The sequence below is a fragment of the Buteo buteo genome, chromosome 5 (assembly GCF_964188355.1).
Source record: "Buteo buteo chromosome 5, bButBut1.hap1.1, whole genome shotgun sequence".
Lineage (NCBI taxonomy): Eukaryota > Metazoa > Chordata > Aves > Accipitriformes > Accipitridae > Buteo > Buteo buteo.
The window spans coordinates 15,285,861-15,310,967 of NC_134175.1; the positions used below are offsets into that span (position 1 = coordinate 15,285,861).

The 25,107-nt window shown below is 40.2% G+C and overlaps 1 protein-coding gene across 4 annotated transcripts in view; it reads left to right on the plus strand.

The window, feature by feature from the left end:
* ERBB4 (erb-b2 receptor tyrosine kinase 4) overlaps nt 1-25,107 on the plus strand; it is a 662,107-nt gene that overhangs the window by 492,498 nt on the left and 144,502 nt on the right. For 2 of the 4 annotated variants that reach the window (XM_075027921.1, XM_075027923.1), the window contains exons 14-16: nt 1,924-2,017; nt 3,497-3,651; nt 12,353-12,397. In XM_075027921.1, the coding sequence (XP_074884022.1) occupies nt 1,924-2,017; nt 3,497-3,651; nt 12,353-12,397 (294 nt within the window). Of the gene's footprint in view, nt 1-1,923; nt 2,018-3,496; nt 3,652-12,352; nt 12,398-12,517; nt 12,593-25,107 lie in introns of all 4 variants that reach the window. The other 2 variants (XM_075027919.1, XM_075027922.1) reach the window with 1 other exon arrangement.

Below are 25,107 nucleotides of genomic sequence, written 5' to 3' on the forward strand. Positions count from 1 at the left end.
GAGTTCTTCCTCCCCTTTCCTTTTGCCACTCATGCATGTGCACCATCTTTTCTTGAGGGTGGGTAAAGGAATACATACATTTGCACAGCCAAGGTGGCTGAATCTGCTTTGTGACAGAAGAGCGGAACTGCTTATATTAATTGCAGCAGCAGAAATTCATGATTAGGCCATGGAGGGAAACAGGTGGAATTTCGCTTCCTGTATAACAGTATAGTAAGGTTTGACGCACCTCTTTTAAAGTCAAGATAAAAACCCTAAATGATTTTTATTATCTTTTTCAGCTCAAACTGCTAATTGAAAATAAGATCACTGTATGGTTTTGTTCTCTTTCTTTTCCTGCCTTGGATGCCAACTCATGTAACTGTTACGGAAGAAGTATTGAATTAACTCTCATATATACATAAAAATATTCTAAACTCTTCTGTCTGGAGAATGCATGCAAAAAAAATCTTGTCAGAGTACAGTTTTATATGCTTAAAAGCTCCTCTTCTCTCCTCCTCTGCCACCCCCCCCAAAAAAAAAGTTGCAGACCACAGTTGTGTTCTCATATGCACCAGAATATATTGGACCACATTTGGTGGCTTGCTGCCATGAAGCCTATGGCAGTAAGATCACTCGTGACCAGCCCTCAAGTCAGGATGTTCTGATTGTATCAATTACTGAATTGTATTTACACTTTCCTCAGGCTCAATTCCTTCCTAAATATGTGATTTCTAACCTGGGCTTGGGGAGAAGCTTTTTGTTTGTTTGAGAGCTCTGCACATTCATCTCGCAGGGCAGCAACAATACTTCAGGGAAGGGTCAAAGGTATTTAACTTCTCTTAGTCCTCAACAGGCAAGATCTATCTCCAAAGTCAGAGAAGGATGAGCTCACTTGCAGTAGTCAAGTGAGGTCTTCTTCAGCTGTATTGTTGCAATACAGCCTAATGGCTGTAGAGGAGTGGTGGGTGAGCATCGATAAACTAAGCAGAGAGGCCTTTACCCTTTACTTGGATACTACTAGAACCCACTAACATAAGTGTGCAGCACATATTTAACTGGTTAATGCAATGAGATGGGATCCATCTGCAAAGCTTAGGTCTGTCCAGTCTGAGCTAGTTACATATATTCTGTCTTTGGTTAGTGGGAGAGAAACAACCTGTTCAGATGTTAATTCATCTCAGCCTAGAAGGGGGTGGGATGAATTGTGTTGAGAGGGTGCTGGAGGTTTGTTGTGAGGGGCAACTGGCAGCTGAAATGAGACACCTGGTGTTTGAAGAAAGAAATCCCACCTACTATTGCTACTCACCCCCCCCCCCCCCCCCCCAATCAGTGGTTAATTAAAAAAAAAAAGAAAAATCACTTGGGTGATAGTTTCTTGTAGATACATGAAATAAATGAGCAAAAGGATTTGACATTTTATAGATTCAGACCTCAGTCTAGAATTGTTGATGAAAAAGTTACAAGCCTTTTTGGAGAACGGGCTTTTAAAAAAAGAGTGTTCATAGAGACTTAACTAAAACAAGAGCAGCACTGTGATCAATGCTCTTTCTAATTGTTTCCTACCTGATAGTATGTCTCACATGTAACAAGTGGCTTCCTGAATCTAAGCCATGAATGACAATTCCATAGATAAAAATCAAGAAATGAGTTACTTAGTCCCATTAATGAGGTCCTTATTTTTTAAGGAGAGAGGGGAAAAAAAACACTATAGTTTTATACTGGTAAACAAGATGTCTTCTGCTTCACCTGCCTGTGAATGAGGTTGCTGATGGGGCCTGGTTTTCAGCTGGTGTAAAGCAGCATAATGTCGTTAACAGAAGTGATCTCAGCTCACCTTAGTGAAGCTGAAATGATTTCCACCAGGTAAAGAGCTAGCCATTTTGTCTCAGTTTCAGTCTTACTTTTGGTTTCTCCTAACCTGCCTGCAAAAAACCTTTCTAGGGAATTTCGAGAATTTGCAAATGGTTCTGTCTGTGTGGAATGTGATCCCCAGTGTGAAAAGATGGAAGAAAACATGATCACGTGCTATGGACCGGTAAGAACAAAATTTGGTATATTATGGGCTAGCTTGTTAAAGTGTGCTAAAGCACAGACATTTTCTGTTTACAGACTTTAAAGCAGCTATTGAAAATTAATGTTAACAAAAGCAGAAAATAGGTGTATTTTGCATGTAGGGAAAGAATTCTTCTCATGTTAAATTGGTGCTGGGAATAAACTTCCTTGGATCAACCTCCTTTAGAAAGTGGTTTTAAAAGTTTTCCTTTTCTTTCCTGAGTTGTCTTAATGCCTTAGTGGTACAGATGCACAAAATTTTTAAATGATAGATAGCATGCAGTTGTGATTTGAGTGCCCTCTTTTATCACTGTTTCATTCTTTATACTCAGTTCTGTCCTGTTCTACTAAACTTCAGTTACTTTTTTTTTTTCCACAGAAATTGTGGGAATTTGTCTCAATCTCTCGATTAGCTTAAACAATATGTTGGTTGGGTTTTTTTTTTAACTTAGGTTAGCCTTTTAGGTTGTTTTGATAGAGCATTTTTTTCAGGCATCCTAAATGAATGTTAACTGCGGCTGTCACCTTTATAATGGCCAGTGAGTCTTCTTTCAAAGATTATTGCTCTTTTGTGGGATAGAAGTTGTCTCTTTCTTTTAGTCCTTAGTATATTGCCAAGATTAAAAGTCACAAGTATCCTGGGCAATGAGGAGTTGTATTTTAGGCTCTTCATTGTTGAGAAAATTTAACCCATAAGTTATTTCCTTATTTCTGTGACTTACCTACTGAATGGAAAAAAAGACATCACAATACTGTGTTTTCTGCAACACAACCATAAAGCAAGAAGCTAATATTTCAAGTGTTCAACCCATGAGTGAAATTTGGATTTGTAGCAGGGCTTATGGACATAAAATCCTAGACCAGTGCCCAACATGAACACCAGATTTGGTTATACACTGGCTTATCATCACAGCTTTAAAATTTTACTTTTACATTGTCCAGGAGCCTTGGTTTGTAGTTCATAACAGTCTAGTGTACATATGTATTAACAAGGAGACTTTGTAGTTCTTAAGTATTGTTGCGACCAGATACCACAGGGAGAATGTACTGTGGAAAAAAAAATCTGGAGTGCAGAGGTAGGGGATCCCACTGAAGGGCCATTGCAGTTGCTTTGCAAATGTGGTTCAGTATTGAACAATGTTGCGGGAAATTTCTCAGACTTAAAATGGGCGTAAAGTCCATTGTGTTAAGTACACCAATAATATTGAGAAACCCATTTAGAAGCTGGACTTTAATCTTACGCTCTACAGAATAAGTTTATGGTCAAAAGAACCAGGATTTACATATCTGCTGCTCCTTAACAGAGACTGGAACCATATAGCAAATTCACTGTTCATTGGGAATGAAATGTTACTACAGTTATTGCTGACTGTGCTGTCAATCTAGGACCTGCAATTGTAGTGCAGCAGGAGAAGACAGAATAACTTGAATGCACTGCATTACTTTCTTCCACACTTTCCAGGGACCTGACCACTGCACGAAGTGTTTCCATTTTAAGGATGGTCCAAATTGTGTGGAAAAATGTCCTGATGGCTTACAGGGGGCCAACAGCTTCATTTTCAAATACGCTGATGAGGATCGTGAGTGTCATCCATGTCATCCAAACTGCACCCAAGGGTAAGTGCAAATTCTGTGAAGTGAGCCATCCTATATACTGTTTATAGTACATGATGATTTACATGCAGTTTGGCTTGGTAAAGCACTTGTCCTACTCCTGAAAACAGAGTGTGTGCAGCAGTAATGTAACCTTTGGTTTTCAGGTCTCTCGTGACATTCTGGTTCCAGTCATGAATGTCTAGCAGCTTATCAGAAGTAAAACTTACACCCCTTTTGAAAACCATATAGAACAACTTTTCACAGCAATGCTCTTAGCCTTCCTTTTAGCAACCACTGGTTTGTAGCAAATGCTGCCATTGACACTTAAGTGTAGGCCTGTAAAATGACTTATTTTTAGTATTTACTTGTTGACAGAGTTTTCATCTATGCTTCTTGGTAATGGTGAACTAACCTGGCAGCACTACTGTGAAACTAAAGTGTTATTGCTCTCTTTTTTTCTTATGGGGACTGATGCAAAGGGTTTGTCTGAAACCAGACTTTGTACAGGAGTCTGAGTATCAACTCCCCAAGTCCTGTCTAAGTGTCCAAAATCACTTGTTGCATTTGGAAATATACAGCCCATGTTTCTGAGTGACAGTTAAGAATTTGTGCAACAAAAGAATAGTAGTCTTATATACAACTGTTGTTTTGCATGGGCCACGTAAGTTATAAATGTCTTCTCAGTGAGACAGTTGATGGTGTCCAGCATACAAAGAAAGGGAGAGGCAGCCAGGGGAAAAAAGAGAAAATTTCAGCCAGTGAAATAATCTTTGACAAGAGGCTCTTATTGTTTAGCAGCTAAAATTAAACCAGGAAATTATTCAATGTAATCTTGATGTCAATGGCTGTTGCCATTCAAAACGAGACCTTTTGCTGGTTTTGCAAATCTAATTACAATAGAGCCATTAAGAAAATGAAAGTGAGATTGCAAAGACACAGCCAGGATCTGTTACAGATTTGTCTTCCCCTCAGACCCTTTAAATCAGTTGCACAATAATAAAAGTGCTGCTACTGTGGAAGAAGAGTGTAAGAAGAAACAATAAGAAAAGATCTGCTTTCTTCAGGAGTGCTGGTCCTGTATTTAATAGATGGTGCAACTGCCAATTCTGATGGAATCTGACAAGCTCAACTATGGATGATAGATTTACTGTCTGTCCTGTGTAAGAAGTGCCTTGCAGCTCTGCTGGCCTCTCAGAAGACCAGGATGTGACACTTCTTCCCATTCCGTCCTCTTTTCTGGGGAGGTCTCTAACTGATGTAACTATTACTAATCTTCGTGGCACAACTGTGTTTCTCCTAGACCAGGAAGGGAGCAGAATGTTTTCCATGCCTTTCCACTTCTTCCTATGCATCAGTATTTTGCAAGTGGTTGGTTGTTTTTATCTCCCCGGATAGAACTTGATCAAGAAGGGAGGCTTTTATGCCTTATGATGAAAATCTGACATTCTAGTTTATAAACAAACAGGAAGGGCATTAAGCAGTTGTAACTGAACTTGCCAGTATTCATTGGTGACCCTTGGTGACACAGGGTTCCTTTATGCTGAGTTATGTTGTCATTTAATCCTTGAACTTTCAGTTTTCCCTTCTTTTTATTTTCTGCAGCTGATTAGGTGAAAGAACATCTCACTTAGCATCGTGTGCCAATCCCCAGAGAAATGACAAACTACCACTAGTAAAAGGGCCAAAGGTCTCACCCAGGTTACATAAGCAAAGGTGTGGTTATCTCCCACATGCGGAGCTATCCCTTTGCCATGAGTCAAATACTATTCCTCATATAAATCCTCATCCTCTTATTACACAGTTGATGTGTCTATTCTTAGGTATTTTGTTACCCCTCACAAAAGCAACACCCCACCACCCCCCAAACCTGGGTAAGCATGGGTATTCTTTTCTAGTGTTCCTAAAGACTTTCTGGCATGTGATTATGTTAATGAAACTGTTAATGACTGTCCCAGATGTTTGGGGTTTATGGGTTTTCCATCTTCTTGCCAATGTTGTCAGGGGCTGAATATGCCCACAGAGAGAAGGGAAATCAGTAACTCTGTCTCCTTTTCTCCTTCAATACTGAATTCTCTAGTTTCATACCCTTCCTTTAGAAATTAATATTTAAATTCCCCTCAATCAGAATTCTTCAGTGAAATAGGTTGTGGAAGGAACGCATCTTGATATTAGGCTCATGACTGAATGGCTACAGAGAAACAGTAATTCTACTTCATCTAGCATGTCCGTTCTCCTCTTTGTCAGGTCAATTGCTGGAGCAAAACCGATGCCCTCGCAGTACAGCTTGGATACTCGTCAAAAAGTGTTGAGCTGCTGCAGAGCAGTGCTCCCAGAGTGGTATTATCTCATTCTTGCAGTGCTACTCTCTTTGAATCAGGCTGCTTGCTAAAATGAGTTGTTAGTTCTCATACGTTGTTTTTAGTCATCCCTACCTGTTGTTGTCACCAAGGAAGGTATCTGTCCCACCTCTATGTTTCCTCTGAGCTTTTTGCCACAATTTCTTCGTGGCACTTGCCAGTGATTGCTTTACGCCCTAGAGCATGAGATATGCTAACACCATTCTCCTCCCTTATTCAAGTATAATGACTGCTTCTTTTAATAGGTGTGTAATTATCCAGCCCTGTTAATGACCTTACACTGACTAAGAGAACTATCAAGGAGTGACTTCCTTGGATGCAACTGTGCTCTTTGCCTTGCATCCCTATGATAAACATCAGCTACTTGAAGCCAGTTTGGAGCAGATCTGAGGCACATGGAACAGCTATCCCATTTAATTCAAGAGAGTCGGAAAGTATTTGGCACCTTTTCTTGCAGAACTAGCCAAAATAGAACACTTTCACAGAAATAAAATACTAATTATGTAATAGCATTTGACAGTCTGCTTCCTTACTGGGCAAGACACAAATGGGAGATCTCGCTGAACACCTCCCCTCATCATAAAAAGGCATTTTCTCATACAGATTTTTGAAGGAAATGTATTACTCTTCACCAAAACTTTATTTTCCTTCTAAGCCAGGACCAGAGAAGTCATGGAAGACGTATCAACATGTATGTGGTCCAGAAGGGGTTTGAAGGCAGAAGTACTGTCTTGCCCCTAAAGCTTAGGTATATTTTTAGGAAGGCATTATGAATTCCAGATGAAACAATAGTGCAAACTCAATGGCCACAAACTCTGACTAAGAAGCTGTTACTATTTCATTGATACAAAATTTCCTCCTACCCCCTGCCCTAGTTCAACTTTCTTACTATCACTATCAGTATGCAGTTCCTATTAGGTAAGTAACCCCCTGGTTTTGAGTTGACTGGCTTCATCCATAGCAGTAGTTGGATGACTGGGGGCATTGCCACAACTAAGGTTTTCTCCTGTCCAGAGTTAGTCCATCTATGGTATTGTATAGTCAGTTTTGTTTCCAATGACAAAGATTTTTGAGTATTCACCTGACTAGAAATGGCTTCACTACTCCACATCCGTGAACAGTTAAGACCCTACCTTTCAGTCTTAAGGAAAATTGATGAAAGACAATATTTGTGACAGGGGGGGAAAAGATTGTTTCATGAAAAAGCAGTTGTTACTCCAGTTTTCACAACTGTTTTAACTCATCATTTTCTTTCAGAGGATCATAGAATCATAGAATGGTTTGGGTTGGAAGGGCCTCTGCCATGGGCAGGGACACCTTCCACTAGAACAGGTTGCTCAAAGCCCCATCCAACCTGGCCTTGAACCCTTCCAGGGATGGGGCATCCACAACCTCTCTGGGAAACCTGTGCCAGTGCCTCACCACCATCACAGTGAAGAACTTCTTCCTTACATCTAATCTAAATCTACCCTCTTTCAGTTTAAAACCATTACCCCTTGTCCTATGACTACACTCTCTGTTAACAGAGTCCCTCCCCATCTTTCCTGTAGGCCCCCTTTACATACTGGAAAGTTTCTATAAGGTCTCCCCGGAGCCTTCTCTTTTCCAGGCTCAACAACCCCAACTCTCCCAGCCTGTCCTCATAGGAGAGGTGCTCCAGGCCCCTGATCATCTTCGTGGCCCTCCTCTGGACTCACTCCAAGAGGTCTGCGCCCTTCTTATGTTGGGGGCCCCAGAGCTGAACACAGAACTACAGGTGGGGTCTCACAAGAGCAGAGTAGAGGGGTAGAGTAGCCTCCCTTGGCCTGCTGGTCACGCTTCTTTTGATGCAGGCCAGGATGCAGTTGGCTTTCTGGGCTGCAAACGCACATTGCCAGGTTGTTGAGCTTCTTGTCAACCAACACCTCCAACTCCTTCTTTACAGGGCTGCTTTCGATCTACACATTGCTCAGCCTGTATCTGTGCTTGAGATTGCCCTGACCCATGTGCAGGACCTTGTGCTTGGCCTTGTTGAACTTCATGAGGCTTGCACGGGCCTACTCTCAAGCCTGTCAAGGTCCCTCTGAATGGCATCCCTTCCCTCCAGCATGTCAACCACACCGCACAGCTTGGTGTTGTCAGCAAACTGGCTGAGAGTGCACTCAATCCCAGTGTCCATGTCACCAACAAAGATGTTGAACAGTGCCAATCCCAATACCAACCCCTGAGGAATGCCACTCATCACTGCTCTCCACTCAGACATCGAGCCCTTGACTGCAGCTCTTTGAGTGCAACCATCCAGCCAATTCCTTATCCATTGAGTGCTCCATCCATCAAATCCATGTCTCTCCAATTTAGAGACAAGGATGCTGGGGGGGACAGTGTCAAATGCTTTGCACAAATCCATGTAGATGAAATCAGTTGCTTTTCCCTTATCCACCAATGCTGTAATGCCAGCAAAGGCCACCAAATTTGTCAGGCACAATTTGCCCTTAGTGAAGCCATGTTGGCTGTCACTAATCACCACCTTATTTTCCATGTGCCTTAGCATAGTTTCCAGGAGGATCTGCTCCATGATCTTGCCAGGCACAGAGGTAAGACTGACTGGCCTGTTGTTCCCCAGGTCTTCCTTTTTTTCTCTTTTTAAAAATGGGGGTTATGTGTCCCCTTTTCCAGTCAGTGGGAACTTGCCCAGATGCCACAACTTCCCAAATACAATAGATAGTGGCTTAGCCACTTCATCCACCAGTTCCCTCAAGATGCCCAGATGTATCTCATCAGGTCCCATGGACTTGTGCACCTTCAGGTTCCTTAGATGGTCTTGAACTTGATCTTCTCCTACAGTGGATGGTTCTTCATTGTCCCAGTCCCTGCCTTTGCCTTCTGCATCTTGGGCAGTGCGGCTGGAGTACTTGCTGGTGAAGACTGATGCAATAAAGTTGTTGAGTAACTCAGCCTTCTCCATGTCCCAGGTAATCAGGTCTCCTGTTTCCTTCCGGAGAGGGCCCACATTTTCCTTAGTCTTCCTTTTATCACTGACATACCTATAGAAGCTCTTCATGTTGCCCTTGATGTCCCTGGCCAGATTTAAGTGTATCAGGGCTTTAGCTTTCCTAACATGATCCCTGGCTGCTCGTACAATTTCTCTGTATTCCTCCCAGGCTACTTGTCTTTGCTTCCACCCTCTGTAGGCTTCCTTTTTGTGTTTGAGTTTGTCCAGGAGCTCCTTGTTCATCCACACAGGCCTCCTGGTGTTTTTGCCTGACTTTCTCTTTGTTGGGATGCATCACTCCTGAGCTTGGAGGAGGTGGTCCTTGAATATTAACCAGCTTTCTTGGGCCCCTCTTCCTGCCAGGGCTGCATCCCATATTACTCTACCAAGCAGATCCCTGAAGAGGCCAAAGTCTGGTCTCCTGAAGTCCAGGGTAGGAAGCTTGCTGTGCACCCTCCTCACTGCCCTAAAGATCTTGAACTCCACCATTTCATGGTTGCTGCAGCAAAGGCTGCCCTTGAGCTTTGTGTTCCCCACCAGCCCCTCCTGCTGGTGAGAACAAGTTCCTGTGTAGCACCTCTGCTCATTGGCTCCTCTATCACTTGAAGAAAGAAGTTGTCATCAGTGCATTCCACAGACCTCCTGGATTGCTTATGCCCTGCTATGTTGTCCCTCCAACAGATACCAGGGTGGCTGAAGTCCCCCGTGAGGACCAGGGCTTGTGAATGTGAGGCTGCTTCTATCTGTTTATAGAGGGCCTCATCCACTCGGTCTTCCTAGTCGGGTGGCCTGTAGCAGACCCACACTATAATGTCACCTGTCTCTGCCCTCCCTTTAATCCTGACCATAAGTTCTTCGTCAGCTCCTCATCCATCCCCAGGCAGAGCTCCATATGTTCCAGCTGGTCATTGACATAGGGGGCAACACCCCCTCCTCCTCTCCCCTGCCTGGGGGGACAGAATGATTATCTGTGAAGCTAGGATGAGCTCCAAGTGTAATTTTCTGTATAAGCTGTATTGGACTGTTACAAGGTACTGAATATATCATTAATAAATTGGCACGTATTGGTTAACCAGTTCATTTTACAGAGCGAACTTGGAAATGAAAATATCATCCAGACTCCAAGCAGAAGAAGGAACCCTGGGGGTGAACGGAGTACCAGTGTGTTGTATGATTGTGTCATGCTTATACTTACATGTGTCAAAAACCTGAAGCCAAGGAAGTTACTTCCAGAGGAAAAATAACCGATGACTAGGTGGTGCAAAATAACTTGTTAATAGATATGGCTGCTACTCACACAGTATTGTACTTTACTGCATGTAATCAGGACAGCCAGTCAGAGAGTAGAAACTATTCAACATGACTAGGAGTAATGGAAATTGTACCTGGACAGAATTTTCTGTTTGGGGCTGCAAAATCCGCTGAAGAAGATTACGGGTTTAAATAAAAATCAGTGGTATTTCAACCTAGAGCGGGTGAGGTCCAAACAGCGCTCTCTCCTTGGATTTAAGTTCTATTCTCCAAAAGTCTGAAAGAACAAATGTACAAATGTGAAATGTCTCCAAGACAACAGGCTCTTCATGTTAGTCTGCCAGTTATCTGAACTACTAGTAATGGGCTCTCAGATCTCTAATTTGAATAGGGCCTTCTTTTCATTTATAGTAAGAGTCTGAGCTCAGCTTCTCTTGACATGCTAGGAAATCGAAGATCTGAACAACTTTTTTTCAGCCTTCTTCATTACTCAACTGGTTTTCTGCAAATTGCTGAGAATGCCATGAAAGGAAGAAATGTTGGATATATTTGACTGGTTAGAATTCAGATAGTCCTGAATTCTGAAGTCCTGAAGCCCAGGGCAGCTGAAATTTCAAAAAACACCCTTCAGGAGTTCTCTCTATTAAGTTTTTGAACTGCATTTAAATCTACCCTTTCCATTTATGCGTTATCTGGCCACCTGGGTATTTAATGAATCCTTTTTATGTCTGCACATTTGCTGAAGGAAACCATTACTGAGGAAATCCTTACAATTTGTGTTTGCATGTCACAGTTTTTTGTAAAAATAAAAATTCAAGTAAACAAACAAGAGGTAAGGTTCACTATCATTCTGCTTTTCCTGATGGGCAGCTAAGGGGAAATTGAATTCACTGAATTTATATTATAATGGCAGAGTGATGGCTAATTGAAATGCAGCAAAAGCTGATGAGTGGCAAGTGATGGTGAAGTGGAAAGAAGATCTCAGGGGAGCACATTTGAACTCTTTGAGATTTTTGACATGCATATCCCTCTATCAAAGCCAAACTGAAAGCAGGAGACTTTAAAAAGAGTTTGGGATCATACCTTAAATTTAAAATGCCTCAACAGAAATGAGTTTCATTCTATTGATGTGTCAGATCACCTGCTCCTGTAGTAGATGTACAGCCAAAGAGCCTGTTAATAAAATGGCTCTGAGATCTTGTTAAAGATTTGAAATCAGTGGTTCAGTTTCCTTAAAATGCTGAGAGCTAGATACTCCTCATGGCTACAGAGGGACTAGCTGGGCATTCAGCTCTAAAGGGTGTCAGGTTGTCTTAACCCCGAAAAGCTTAACTTCACGTATTTGTCTCTGAGAATCCTGACTGCTGTGTAAATGTGTAATTGACTTGCTATTTGAATGCAGAGGACCTAGGACACCACTTCACTACTGCTCTTCACGAGGGCAAGGAAAATCCACGCATATCCATGTTTTGCAAACAGACTCTTTCTCCATGGTTGTGCTTTAGTGGTGCTGCATAAAGTGATTCCCTGCATTTCCATTGCCTTTGGTGAGCACCTACTGATTTTGCAGGTGGAGGACTTTTGGCAGCATCTAAGGAAAGCAGAATAAAATGCCTCAATCAGCAGACACCAGTTTGTTCTGGGTTTTATTGGAAGTTCATCCTTGAGCTTCCCTGATAAAAGTATAGTCCACTTCCAAAATATTTCTGTAGCTGCCCTAGCTAGGAGCTTAGAACAGAATGAACAGTTGCATCAATTACAGAAATAAAAAAAGTTTTGCATTGTGCTCCTGGAGGTCTCATCTTGCAAATGAACAGCTTTTGTGCAGTAATCACTGGTTTGATGATGCAGACAACATCCAGAAAAAGCAACTCTATTGTCAGGACTCCCATGTAAGCAGGTGAAACTGCCTTAAGTGTTGTTTGAGCCAAGATATGTCCAACCTCGGAGTGCTGTTTATGTTGCTATAATTGTTCCCATTGCAAGCTTGTTTTTCTCACAAGCTATAATTTTGTGGTGACTTGGGTCTCTCTTGAGAATTGTAATTAAGAATGTGGCACAAAGAGGGGATGCGTGCTTCTTGGATCTGTAAATAACAGATTTCTCTCTTTCTCTCCCTATTCTCAATTTGGATTTGCTGCAGGTGCATAGGGCCACGTACTGAGGACTGCATTGGCCTGATGGATAGGTACTTGCTGAGTGATCATTCCCTGTGTGTCTTCCATCCTCCACGTGTGGACAAGGGCGCATGCGTGTGCATGTCCTTGTGAATGGCAAATGACGTCTTTTGTTCTGTAATTGCTTGCAGGTGTAGAGGTCCCGCTAGTCATGACTGCATTTACTATCCATGGACACGACAGTCCACTTTACCACAACATGCTAGGTAACATCCACCACTTTTCCATTTTTGTACACAAGGTCCTTCCCTGGTTACCATAGGAATGTCATACTATCCATTTTGTTCTGAAACGCAAATTATGGGGAGAATATAATTTGTCCTTAAGTAAGATATGCCTCTGAACACCCAAATTTACTTTTGCATTTGAAAGCCAATTAAATATCTCATTTAGGGTTATTAGAAAATCCCTTCTTTTTTGGGTTTGTTTTTTTTTTTTAGTTTAAATCAATGAGGATTAAATTCTGAAATTTTCTGCAGAAGTATGTATTTTTTGATGAAATTTTACTAGAAGTAAACATGGTGAATACTCTGGTTAAATTGGAATTTACTTTTTTTTTGCTCATTTGTTGGGTTTTTTTGTTTAAGACAGAGCTTAAAACAAATGAAGTTTTTTCTTCCGTAATTCTCTGGAAAAAAGTAAATATTTCAGCAAAACCGAATTTCTTCCTTAATTCGCAAACATTATTATCTGATTTTTTTATTATTATTTTCTGTTTTAAAAAAAAATCTTAAACTTGCAGCAACTTTATTTTTCAGTAATGATGATTGAAACAAATTAATGCAAGAATACTCCAAAATATTCTGGTTATACTCTGCATTCTTTTTCATGAAAGCCCTTCATTGCCACTGAGTTTGTTTATTTTTAAATTCAAACTGGTTAGTATGACTTCCAGGCTTTGGGATTACTGTCCTGAGCTGACTGGATGAAAAAAATATCATTTCAATCAATTTCACCTCATTAAGGATTTTACTTTGGGGTTTTTTTCATGTCTTTTTTTAGATTTTAAGGTTGCCTTCCCTTCCTATTTGTGTACCTAATGTCAATATTCCTGTTTCTAGCTGTTGAGGGAGAACATGTTTAGACTTGAAAAACAGTACTCTATAAATGGGTTACTTGTTTAATTAAATCAATATCACTTTTCACTTAATTCATGGACCAGTGAATAAGCAACAGAAGAAGACTGAGTTTTTCAGTATTTTGTTTTAATCTGGGATATCCAGTTTGAGATAATTCTGGGGGGGACTCATTTTCAGATGTACTCATCCAAAGTGAGTTGCCCAAACCAAGCAATCCGTTTTAAAGGTCTCCATTTTGTCAACTTTACTCAAAGCAGAAATACAGAAAATGTGTTCTTACTTGCATAAGTTTAAGGGTTTACCAAAGTACCAAGGATGAAGGCCTTGCTGAAGTTCTTTGCTTTAGTAACCAATTTAAAAATAACATGTATTTCATCAATTGCATTTTTAATCAGTTTTTGAGGGAACATTAAGGGCTTTATACTAGAAGACAACTTGTTAGCTGTAGTGTAACTCTTACAGCATTACAGGCTGCTTGCTTTGGCTTCCTCTGTTAGCCCAAAAGCCAATCAGACCTTGTTCACTGTTTAATTCGAGTGGTATAACTCCAAAACTTACCTTTGCATTGAAAATGTTCAGGTAGTTGTAAAGTCTCTGAAGGTACTGCCAAATACCCACTGAATTTGATGGAAAGACTCCTGTTAATCACAGTGGATGTTAGATTGGGCCCTATATTTAAAAGTGGAATTAAAGGAGTGGAACCTTGAACATGATAACACAACACTAAAGAAAGTGTTGTCTAGTAGGGTGCCAGGCTTAAGCCATGTGTTAGCAGGCAATGCTTATTTTGGTTTATATGTTGTGTAAATCATAGGTTTTGTCTCCTTGAATCTACTGGTAAGGTAGTAAAGCAAATTATTAAGGGGGGTAGAAATTAAAGCAATTGTTTTACTCTGCTCAAGTGATCAATTTCCTGCTCCATTCAGTCTGAAGGGAAGAGCCTCAAATGTTTCCTTTAAATCTGATGGATTTTTTTTTTTTTTCCAACTTTGCTGAATTTATTTTAGGAAAATTACTGCACTGTGTTTAAATGTCAGTAGGTATGTATTCTTTCACTTCCAAGCCAAAGAAGGAAATTTCATACCTTTACATTTATTAGATTAGTGAAATTGTGCATTTTTTAAATTTTTTTGTGTGTGAAAATGGTTCATTTTGTTTGGGCTAAAAATGGGCAAAACTGCACTGGCAAAGTGATACTTTTTATTACAGTAGGGGTGTAAATAAAAAATGGATATGTTTCACTTTAGATAGAACCTTCTTCATGTCCCTTTGACAACTGCGTGTCCTCCCTAGATTTACAGACCTGAAAATAATTAATAATCAGTTTTACCCTTATACATTCACTTGAATGTCTTCCATTGATCAGAATTAGCAGTGAGTTGAAGGGCAGGATTCTCTGCTGTTCAGGCAGCTGAAATTGAGAGGAGGGCTTTAACCTCAAACAACGAGATATTTCTCATCTTCACCTATTTCCATTTTCACACCAGTGTTGCTTTTCTTTCCAGTTTTGTGGTTTGCAAATTGGTTTTGCCATGACCCATTGACTTGAGGGCTTTTGTAAGAGTCTGGTAGAATAGCAAAGGAATTCTTACTGTCGTGTTTAATAAAGATTAATCAGATGTGCATCACATGGCTTGTTTTTGAGATGACCTGTGAAACTTCAGGTTTTCTGTTTATATTTGGTCCCTTATATTTTGTGGAAAAAAAATCCTTACCTTTGGGACTGCATGTCTTTCTGCATATATGTTTGGTTTTTTTAAAACCTTAACTTCAATAGAGTTCTGTCCAAAAGGATAGAAGAAACCCTTTTCCCATTTCCAGCTCAGTGCCACGTATAAGGACTATCTTAGCCCTTTTCCTCTAGCCTACTTGAAAGACTTTTCAAATGACTGTTACGTTACTTGCTGGATCTCACATGCCTTTTTTTTTTTTTTCCTTGTGAGGACCCACATTTATTTTTGATGTGTTCAATTTATCCTCACAAAGGCTTTCACTGTATTCTTAGTTGCCAGGAAAAGTTCAAACTCTAAAGCAGTCAGTAGTCACAGGAAAAATAAGTGCTGCTTCTGCTTGTGGTTGGTTGTAAATTCTAGTTATTGTCATTATAGCTCTTGATTTGCTGCAGTTGAAGTCATACGGTAAGGAAAGCCTTTCCTCACATTTGTGACACACATTCTGCCTGTATTTATACTGTGTTTAATTCATAGCATTCCCGTCTCAATGTTTTCTGATTGTAATTCGTGTGATTCACTGAGGTAGTTTGCTGAGATTATTTTCTGGCTGACCACATCAGGCTGCTCAGATGACACACAGGCCCAAAGGAATGGGACAGGCCAGCAGAGAATTCCCCATGCAAAGTGGAGTCCTTAGCTGGCGTGTAACTAACATCACTGCTTCTTTGTCCTTCTTTCTGTCTCCTTCCTTCCTTCCCTTCTGTGCTGAGAATCTCAGTCCGAGGAACAGAGAGGAGACAAGAGCCTTGTGTCTTGGCTTTACTCAGCTGCTCGTAGCTCATCCAGTTGTTCTCTGACTTTTAGGGGTGGGGGGAGTAGGTACTAGATTATTACTGTAAGGCTTTAGTTTGAGTTCCCCCTTCTGTATCAACCTTTCCTAGAAATCACTGAAGCAAAGATGGAAAGCAGATGGAGGCTGGAATTTCCCAGGGTGCCCAAAGGAGTTAGCTGCCCTCCTTTCCCACCCCTTGCTAGAATGACTATCCTCTTTTCAATACCTTCTGAAAACTGTAGTGAGTGCTTTCCTTGGGTGGAACAGCATACTTGTTAAGAGATCTGGAACAAAGAGTGAGAGGAGGAATATGCCTGCTTCAAAGATTTGGATAACCATTGCCTAAAAGGAAGATCGAAAAACTGTAAAAATCATGGAATCATTTAGGTTGGAAAAGACCTTTAAGATCATCGAGTCCAACCGTCAACCATGCCCGCTAAACCAAGTCCTGAACCGCCTTGTCGATGTGCTTTTTGAACACCTTCAGGGATGGTGACTCAACCACTTCCGTGGGCAGCCTGTTCCAATGCCTGACAACCCTTTCGGTAAAGAAATTTTTCCTAATATCCAGTCAAAACCTCCCCTGCCACAACTTGAGGCCATTTCCTCTCAAATAACAATTATAACAAAAATAACACTCTGCTGTCCATTAAGAACTCTAGGCAGTCACAAAAGGCTGCTGGTTCTATGCTCCCCTGTTCCCAAGTCCACCAGAAAAGTTTTGCTAAATCAGTTATCGAAGCTAGGCTGCGGACAAAGTTTTTACTTAAAGTATGAATTTGAAATGTGTTCATCCTTCCTATGATTCATTCAGCTTAATACTAAGAGAGAAGAGATCATCAAAGGAGTGAAGTTTCTGTTTTCCAGTGCATGAGAGACTGCAAATCAGAAGCATGTGGTGGATATGATAGGAAAGAACTAGCACCTTGATGTTATTGGTCTGAGTAAGCTGATGTCTCTCTCTATTTATGCCCTAAGAAAATATCATTCACATTTTCCTTTTAACTAACAGAAGCTAATTAGCCAGGACCACTGTTGTCAAGTGGTTATGTAAAATGATGTGTAGATGTTAACTCAAATTACAATCCTAATGCTAGCTTTATATCAACAAAGGACGTCCCCTCAACAAATCATCACTTCCTAAACAAAAAAAGCTGGTTTTATGTACTGCATGTGTGTATAAGAGCTAATTAACAGTAAACCCTATGTAATGCAGGCAAATCCTTTCATAGCTGTTTTGTACCCTTGCACAGTATGACTTCAATAGTATTTCACAGCAGCTCTGAGTAGATGATGGGGAAGGGAAACCGCCTCTAATAAACTGCTAATGTTCATTGCTTTTATGGCGCTCCGTTCCATTGCTTGGAGGAAAGTGTTCCATATGCTCTGTATTTTTATAGAATAATTATAGTCATTCTGGAGGGGCAGAAGAAGAGAATCTCTGTATAAAATAAGAGGAAAAATAGGATCTGTGAGTACAAACTAAACTACATTACTTGATTGGTAAAAGATGCTACTCTTGGGAGCTTTCTGGTGCTCTATCAGCACAGAGCAGTTGAAGAAACAAATTTATTTTCAGGTTTTTAAGAATCAAGATTAGAAAAACAGGCCATTTCTTGTCCTGCCTCTTTGGGTTGGATAGAGCTTACACTTGATCTGTTTAGGACAGAATGATAGAGAAATGTCTGTTCTGTGTGAGAACTTGCTGCTACTGAACTGGTTCTCAAACAGACCTTTGCTGTGGACATTTTTATTGTCACAACATTTCACTGCCTGGTGCTTTAGGAGGAATACATTTTGAGTACCCCTGTGACATGAGTGAAAGTCACTGCAGTAATTTCTTGAGCTCCCCCACATTTACAAATCCCACTTAGTAAGACTGGTGTACTTAGGAAAGGGGCTTGGTGGGTTTTCCTTCTTATCTGCTGTACAGATCTGACCACAGATAAAAAAGCTCTCATTGTATTAAAAATTCTGTTCTATAACATGTTCATAAAGATTTGTCTGGGATCTGTGAGGGTTTCTACTTCATCTGCTTTACTCAGCAGGGTTGGCTGGTGTGGTCTCATAGTATGGAAGGATTTGGTGGGATCTGCTACTATAGAGAGAAATAGTCTGTTAAGGTTGCAAGAGTGAAAGAACTAGAAGCACTTGGTACACAAGTGCTTTTTAAAGTCCATTCTGTGGCTCCAGTAGTTTGAGGATCCTGTTGAGAGTGCACAGGATGGAATAAGGCCAGAATCTGATGTTCCTAGTAGTTTATTATAAAAGAGTGGAAAATGAGCAAAATACTCTTGCAGTATATTGAGATTGTTGATACTTCTAGACCAAGTTTCTCAGCAGCTGTGCTTATTTGATGAGTTTGGGTAATATTCATGATTGTGCAGTGCTGCACGTCAAACAGAGAAATGCCACAGTGAGGTTACAGAAGTTGTCTTAGCATGTCTCCTTGTGGATATAGGTGTGGCAGTCCTTATTGTCTTGTTCGGTATGTCCCAGCCCTTGTGCCTTCTTCAGCTGCTGAGCTCTGAAGAACCATTAGTGCAGTGTCCAGTCTTACAAAGCAAGCAAGCAGGCTTCTTGCAGAAATGTGCAGGGACTTGTATTTGATCTGCTTACCACACGAGGTAACATCATGAATTTCATAGTGCCTCTGTTATCCCTGAAGTTCATGCTAAGTGTTCATTAAGTCCTACCCCTCCATGGCTTGAGTACAAAGTCCAACTTGGTGAGCTGTATGCATATGTTCAGCCCCACCTTAACAGCAAGCTTCTCAGTTCTATGAAGAGTGTCATGGAAAATACACAGAATGCACTAAACACAGTATTTACCAAGCACTGGTCATAACCAGTTTCTTTGCAGAGACTTCTCAATAAAAGCTTTACTGGGGGGGGGGAGGTTGTAGCTTTGCTACCACAAGTTGCAAAATAAATTTTCAAATAAATTTAAAATAAGAAAATTCTTTGTTCAGAAAACTGACTAAATTATTTTTACTGAAACTATGAGCAGAAAAAATAACAAGTAATTAAGCCAAATGTGACATGTCACTGCTGAAAGGCAAGAAGCATTAGGAAATTGCAAATTGAAAATGGTTTGTTAGAATGGAAAACAACGCACAGCCCTATTGTAGATGTCACTGCTTTTATTTCTTATCAGGCTACATAAGCCTTGTGTTGTGTGTCTGTACTAGTTTGGCTACACAAATAATATATGATGCAGAAATAAAATTGTGCCATGAAGAAGTGACTTTATTATAGAGTAACAGTATATATCTCGCCACTCTCCAATGGGTTTCTTTTATGGGTTGAAATGAGGATTTAATTTAGATTTAATGTTGTTATAAATTAATTATCTATTATTAAAAATACATTTGTGGAGCTTTAGAAATATGTGAGATGTAGAGTTGTTTAAACCTCAGTGAATGGTTTCTTAATAATTCATTAATATTTAACATGTAATAAATCAGAACTAAAGCTTGCGGTCTTAAATCCTATCTACCTGTGTAATGCAGGATTTGTCGCTTTTTCATATTTAGACAATTTACATGACAAATGTATTTGAGTTTAGAGTCCAGCCAAGACTCAATTCTCTGCATTCTGGCTTACTCACCGTGACCTGTCAGGTGATAAAGGAGCTGCAATTCTTGCATAAAATGGGAAGGTCTTGTTGGGGTTCTTCAGAACAGTACATTGGTACTGGTATGCTTGTGTTGTAAGGATTTATACAGTCAAGTCTGCTTAATTGGATCTTTTCAGATCAAAGTTAGTATGTCAAGCCGTGTAATCTACTGTATGCAGGGACTGCATTTGGGTTTGGGATAGATTTATTCCCTTCTGGTATCCATAAAGTAATCTTCTTATTGTCCCTCCCTTCCTTGCCTGGAAGATGCTTTGGTGGAGCTGTATCTTTGGTACTGTGAAGTTTTAGAAAGCATGGTATCTAGATACTGTTTTTAGTTGTATGTAGCCTTTGAAAGTGAAGTTTTCTTTAGGGATGACACTTTTGTCAAAAAACTTCACTTTTTTTTTCCAATCAGATGTAAATTTTTAATGACACGATCTTCACACACTGGTGAACAACCTCTTTTGCAGACATATTGGCTGTTTTATCAATAGAAGATAATGCAGATAATAATTTCTGTAGTTATCTGAGATTAAGCAGATGATCAAACAGGCAAGGAAAGATTGTGGGATAAGGTGAAAAACAGGTGCTATCTAGTTCTGATCAAGGTTTTCATTGGCAGAGAGTTGTGAGGAGCTTACTGTGTATTTGCCTGTTCTGGTATATCTCTAAACAGAGCTGGTAATCCCTCATCCTGAAGAGTTGTAGCATTTATGCAGAAGTTTGAGAACAAATTCAACCTTGTCATCAAGACAAAAGCCAGACTTTGGTTAAACATGGTCCAGGCATGATGTAATCCCTGATTTGTAAATTATACGAAGTTTTTTCTTGTAGTACCTGCAGGAAAATTGTCTGAAATGCAATCAACCTTTTACTGCAAGAAGAGTGAATTGTTTCCTCAAACCATTTGTCTTGGACTCCAAATAACCTGCCTGTGACAGTCTGTCCATTAGAAACACAGGCCATCAAAGCGATACACCAAGGTGTTACTTGCCTCTTAAAATGCTTGCTTGGGTTTTCATTACACTTTCTTGTTTTACTCGCTGTTCCATTTTAACTCATAGCTGTCTACTTTTAGTAAACCTAATGATGTTTGGATATGTCACTGAAATTAAGTAGCACAGATATTTCTTAGAAGGCACAGAAGCTGTAAAGCAACATAATGTGAGTAAAAAGAAGAGGTGATGGTGGAAAAGTAGAAGCAAACAAAGGGACAGAGGATGTGTTTTTAATTATTTGTTACCATTTGTTTTGCTCCAGTTAATGCTCTTAAGGTTCAGCCAAATTAGAACCTGTAGGCTTGATGTCAGTGTCACTGACTATAGTCTTACAGGTCATTCTGAAGAGGAGATAAGACACTGCGATCCCTACTTTTGGCACTATAGCATGTTAATCTGCAAACTAATCTGAAAACAATGCTGGGAGCATGGACCATGATACACGGAACCTGTAGGTTGGTTGGTTAGAAGCAAAGAAACAGCAGTGACCTGGTAGACTGGAGGGAAGAGGTCTAATTCTAGGTGGGCAATTCACCAACGTGGCAGTGGCCAAACTGGTCTCTTCTAAGTTCCCAGTAGGCTTGAATCAACCATTGAGATATTTTCAGTTCATTTCAGTGGGCTCTGTATCAGTGGGCATTGCTTTGTTTGATTGAATAACCTTCCTTAAAGAAAATGTGTAAATTTCAGAGATAAATTACCTCTTTCCTGCCCCTCGTGGTCTGATGGTGGGGAAGAGGGGGGGGAGTAAAAAGTATTCCTGCGTTAAAAATGGACAACTAGTTGTTAATATGCGTATTCTCAATCACAGTAAGGATAATAGACAAAGAACAGATTGAAGAGATAATATTCTAGCTTTAAAATAGGCCCATCTCCTGTAGATATGGGGTTTTTTCCCTCCCTTGTGGCAGTGATATCCTCCGCATGTAAATGACTTGGATGCAGGCTAAGTTCAGTGCTGTCTCACCACTTCAGCTTTGCGTGAACTCTCTCCTCTTTATTTCCTGGATCAACCAGTGGATCGGGCTCCAAATTCCAAACTTTGCGATGTTTGAGTCATCTTTTAATCAAGCGATTTTTAAAATAAGGCAGCTCTTTCCCTTTCCAGGAAAATTGCAGCGAGAAAAAGGCAATTACTAAGAACGCAAGCCAAAACCTGTAGCTGTAGCAGTATGTTTGTGTGTATTCTCTCTAGCTGGTTTCATCAACCTTTTTGTGATCTTCTCACTTAAATACTTCAAATACATATATTTTTGAAGTGGGATGAGAGGCAGTCCCTCTCTCCCTTATGATAGAGGTGGGAAAAAAAGATACATGAGCCTTCTCTCTCCTTGTTTTCTTGAGCCCTAATGAGCTTCAGAAGCTGTGAGACCTAAAAGGTACAAAAAGTTAGCAGGATCCACTGTCTGCCAGAGAGGCTGGTACTTAGGTTTGGGGGGTTTGATGGTGGGGGGAGAGCAAGGGGTTTGTGGCTGAAAGAGGAAAAAGAGATTTTTAAGCTGGATCACCATTTCCCCAGATGCTTGGCCTGCTCTGTTCTGGGATTTTAGCAGCTATTGCAAGAGGAGTATTTTTAACATTTGGAAGATGCATAGATAAGGCGGTATCTGCAATAAATTCTGGAATGTTCTATCATACTGAAATTTGGGAGAAGGAAGAGCTGTTTTACTAAATTATCATTTGCCTTTATGTGGGCCATACTGTACTGCAAAATAATCATAATAAAACAGCTGTTGTAGAGTCTAGGTTACTCTGAGCAGTATCCTCGCCATGGACACAAGCTGTTTTTCTAATCAAGTCACATCTGTGACTATCAAGATGATAGGAGGTTGCTGTGTACATACATGCAAAAAAAAAAAAAAAATCATCAGTAGAGCTGAGAATACAAGATGAGGATAATATTCACAAAGGCTGGTTTCTCTTGGCTCTCTACAGCCAGTGAAGTGAAACAGATTCTTTTGGGTGGCTGTGGATACAGAGGAGTGAAGGTAGGTGGGTTCGGAGCTTCTAAGTTGAACTTTTCTTTTCTGAATGGCCTCTGGGGAAATGCTGGCAGTGGGATGATGACTGGAATTAAGAGGAGTTGCAAGGTACACCAGAGTTTCTCTCTGTTCTGCTTGGTAATATAAGAACTGCTGAGAGATGACTAAGTTACAGACATAGAAGAATTTGGGGGCATATTATCATGTAGGAGATGATCCTGTATAAGCCTTGTGTCAGAAGGAGGATCTCAATTTTATGTGAGTTTTTCCCCATAATCAAATGGGATTTTCTAATGATTGATATAATTTGTGTAGGGCATTTAGACAGAATGCTATCCCTGTAAAATAATAGTGATAGATCTGAAAGCAGCATCAGGCATACTCAAAAATAAATTCCTTATGCCCTGCTCTTTATCTACCTTAGATTTTCCTCAATATTTATGAGCACTGGCTGCATCTATTCCCTGCTATGCTCCACAAAGATAAATTCTGCATATTTAGAACTCAAACGAGGACTAGCTAAAATGTATGTTGAAGTTAAGAGCATCATGGCCATTACTAGTATTCTAATAAATGTCTCAAATGCTATATTTATATATACATTTATACTAGTGGGGAATAAAGCGTTACTATGTTGAAGTGTTAGTATTTTGATTTGGACTTTGAAGGAAAAAGTTTTAATCATATGTGTGTATATATAGGCATAAATACACGTAATAAAAGCACGATATATGGGGGGCATATTTCCAAACACATTCTTGTACAAATCCTCCATGTACTCTCATCTCACATGGGTCCAAAAGATGCTTTAATGCCACCACTTGTTAAAAAACCTCACCTGAAACCCATGTAAGCTCTACATTTATCACAAAACAAATGATTGGATATGACAAGAAACTTGAAGATCGTGAACTTAGTGTGAGTTCTGTTGTCGTCAGTTTATCATGTCCCATTTTGTTTTGAAGGGGGAGGGGGGTCCCCTCTGCCAGTGTCCAGTGCTGAACCTTAGTCTGACTTGCTCACTCATGTGAAGAGGCTTGTTCACCTTGGTCAGATGGCTCGTGGGAGTGTAGATGCAGAGCTGGACCAGAAGTTGTGTGACAGAAGTTAGGGCTCTTTAAGTACAGAATCTGTTCTCACAAAGGAGAAACATAAAGTCGTAAAGACTTCAGAAGGAGGGAATGTGGAACAGAATCTCAGACTTGGTCCCCAAATACAGTCCTTGAAGGTTCCCTACTGTGATATACTCCTGGAGCTTGTGAAAGCAAATGGTCGCTGCCCCATATGATTGAAAACTGGAACAGGAAAGAATGCAGTGTTCACAACCACTTAGACAAAAAATCTGCTCTGTTCTTCTTCAATCTTCTCAACGATTACTCTCAGGAAAGACTGGCATTCCAAAAAAACAATCAAAAGGGGAAGGTATGAAAAGAGAGATCAATGCATTTTCAAAAGAAAGATGATGATTTGTAAAGTAAGGTAAAAATTAAGGGCATGGGGTAGAGAAACCTTCCTCTTGCAGCTCCTTAAAGGTAGGCAAACCACCTGTGCAGTCCTACAGGCAAGATTTTGCTTAGTTGTGTATGGGTTTGGATTTTTCATATGTTGAATAGCTCAATTTTAGCAAACACTTAACTGGAACTTAAGTGAACTACAAGCACTTTCCACCAGTGGAATTTGAAAAGTGTTTAAAAAAAATAGCAGAAGGAAAAGCACGGTATTCAAACAGGTTTACTCCTGTTGGTTATTTAAAATGCTCCTGAACATTCCTTCCTGTTCTCTATTCTTTATGGTTTGATTTATCACCCAACTGAAGGGAATTTCCCTCTGTGTCCTGTATCAAATATTGGGTACCAAAAATTTTAGAGAACGAAGTAGTGAATGTCTAATTCATCATGAATACATGTCCTCAGAGATCTGATTGTTTTTCCAGACTCTGGAGCATACACCTATCTACATAATTGTTTGTTAACTGTAAAGAAAAAATGGCATGCATTAGACTGAATCAAGCTGCCACCTGAAATGTTAATGAATTCTATTAACACTGACTGCAGTATTCACTCATCTGTACAGTCACTGGTGGAGCAAAGCTGAGAGCAGGTTGAAATAATTTCTGAGCCATTTAGGCTCAAGTTCAGCCTTCTGCTTGAGAAGTTGTACAGGATGTAGGGTGAAGGTAATTGGCCTGCCCATGTCTGCTAGAACATGTAATAGAAACCAAAATGTAGCAATGAAGAAAACATTATAAAAATCTGCCCTGAACACCTATTGCAGAGCAAAGGAATGTTCCTGCTCAGTTTCAATGGCCAATTTTATGCTAGGATTTGTATTCTCTGTACGACGCAGCTCCCACTGAGTGTTTTGGCCACCTACTGATTTAATATGGGCACTACCTTGTATTTCTGCAGCTCCTCAGGCAATGTAACACGCTTTGCCTCAGACTGTGGTATTTTTGGGTTTGACAGTTAATGAACAGAAAGCAGTGCCACCAGACAAAGTAGTCTCTCAGCATATAACGTCATACAGGAAAATGTGC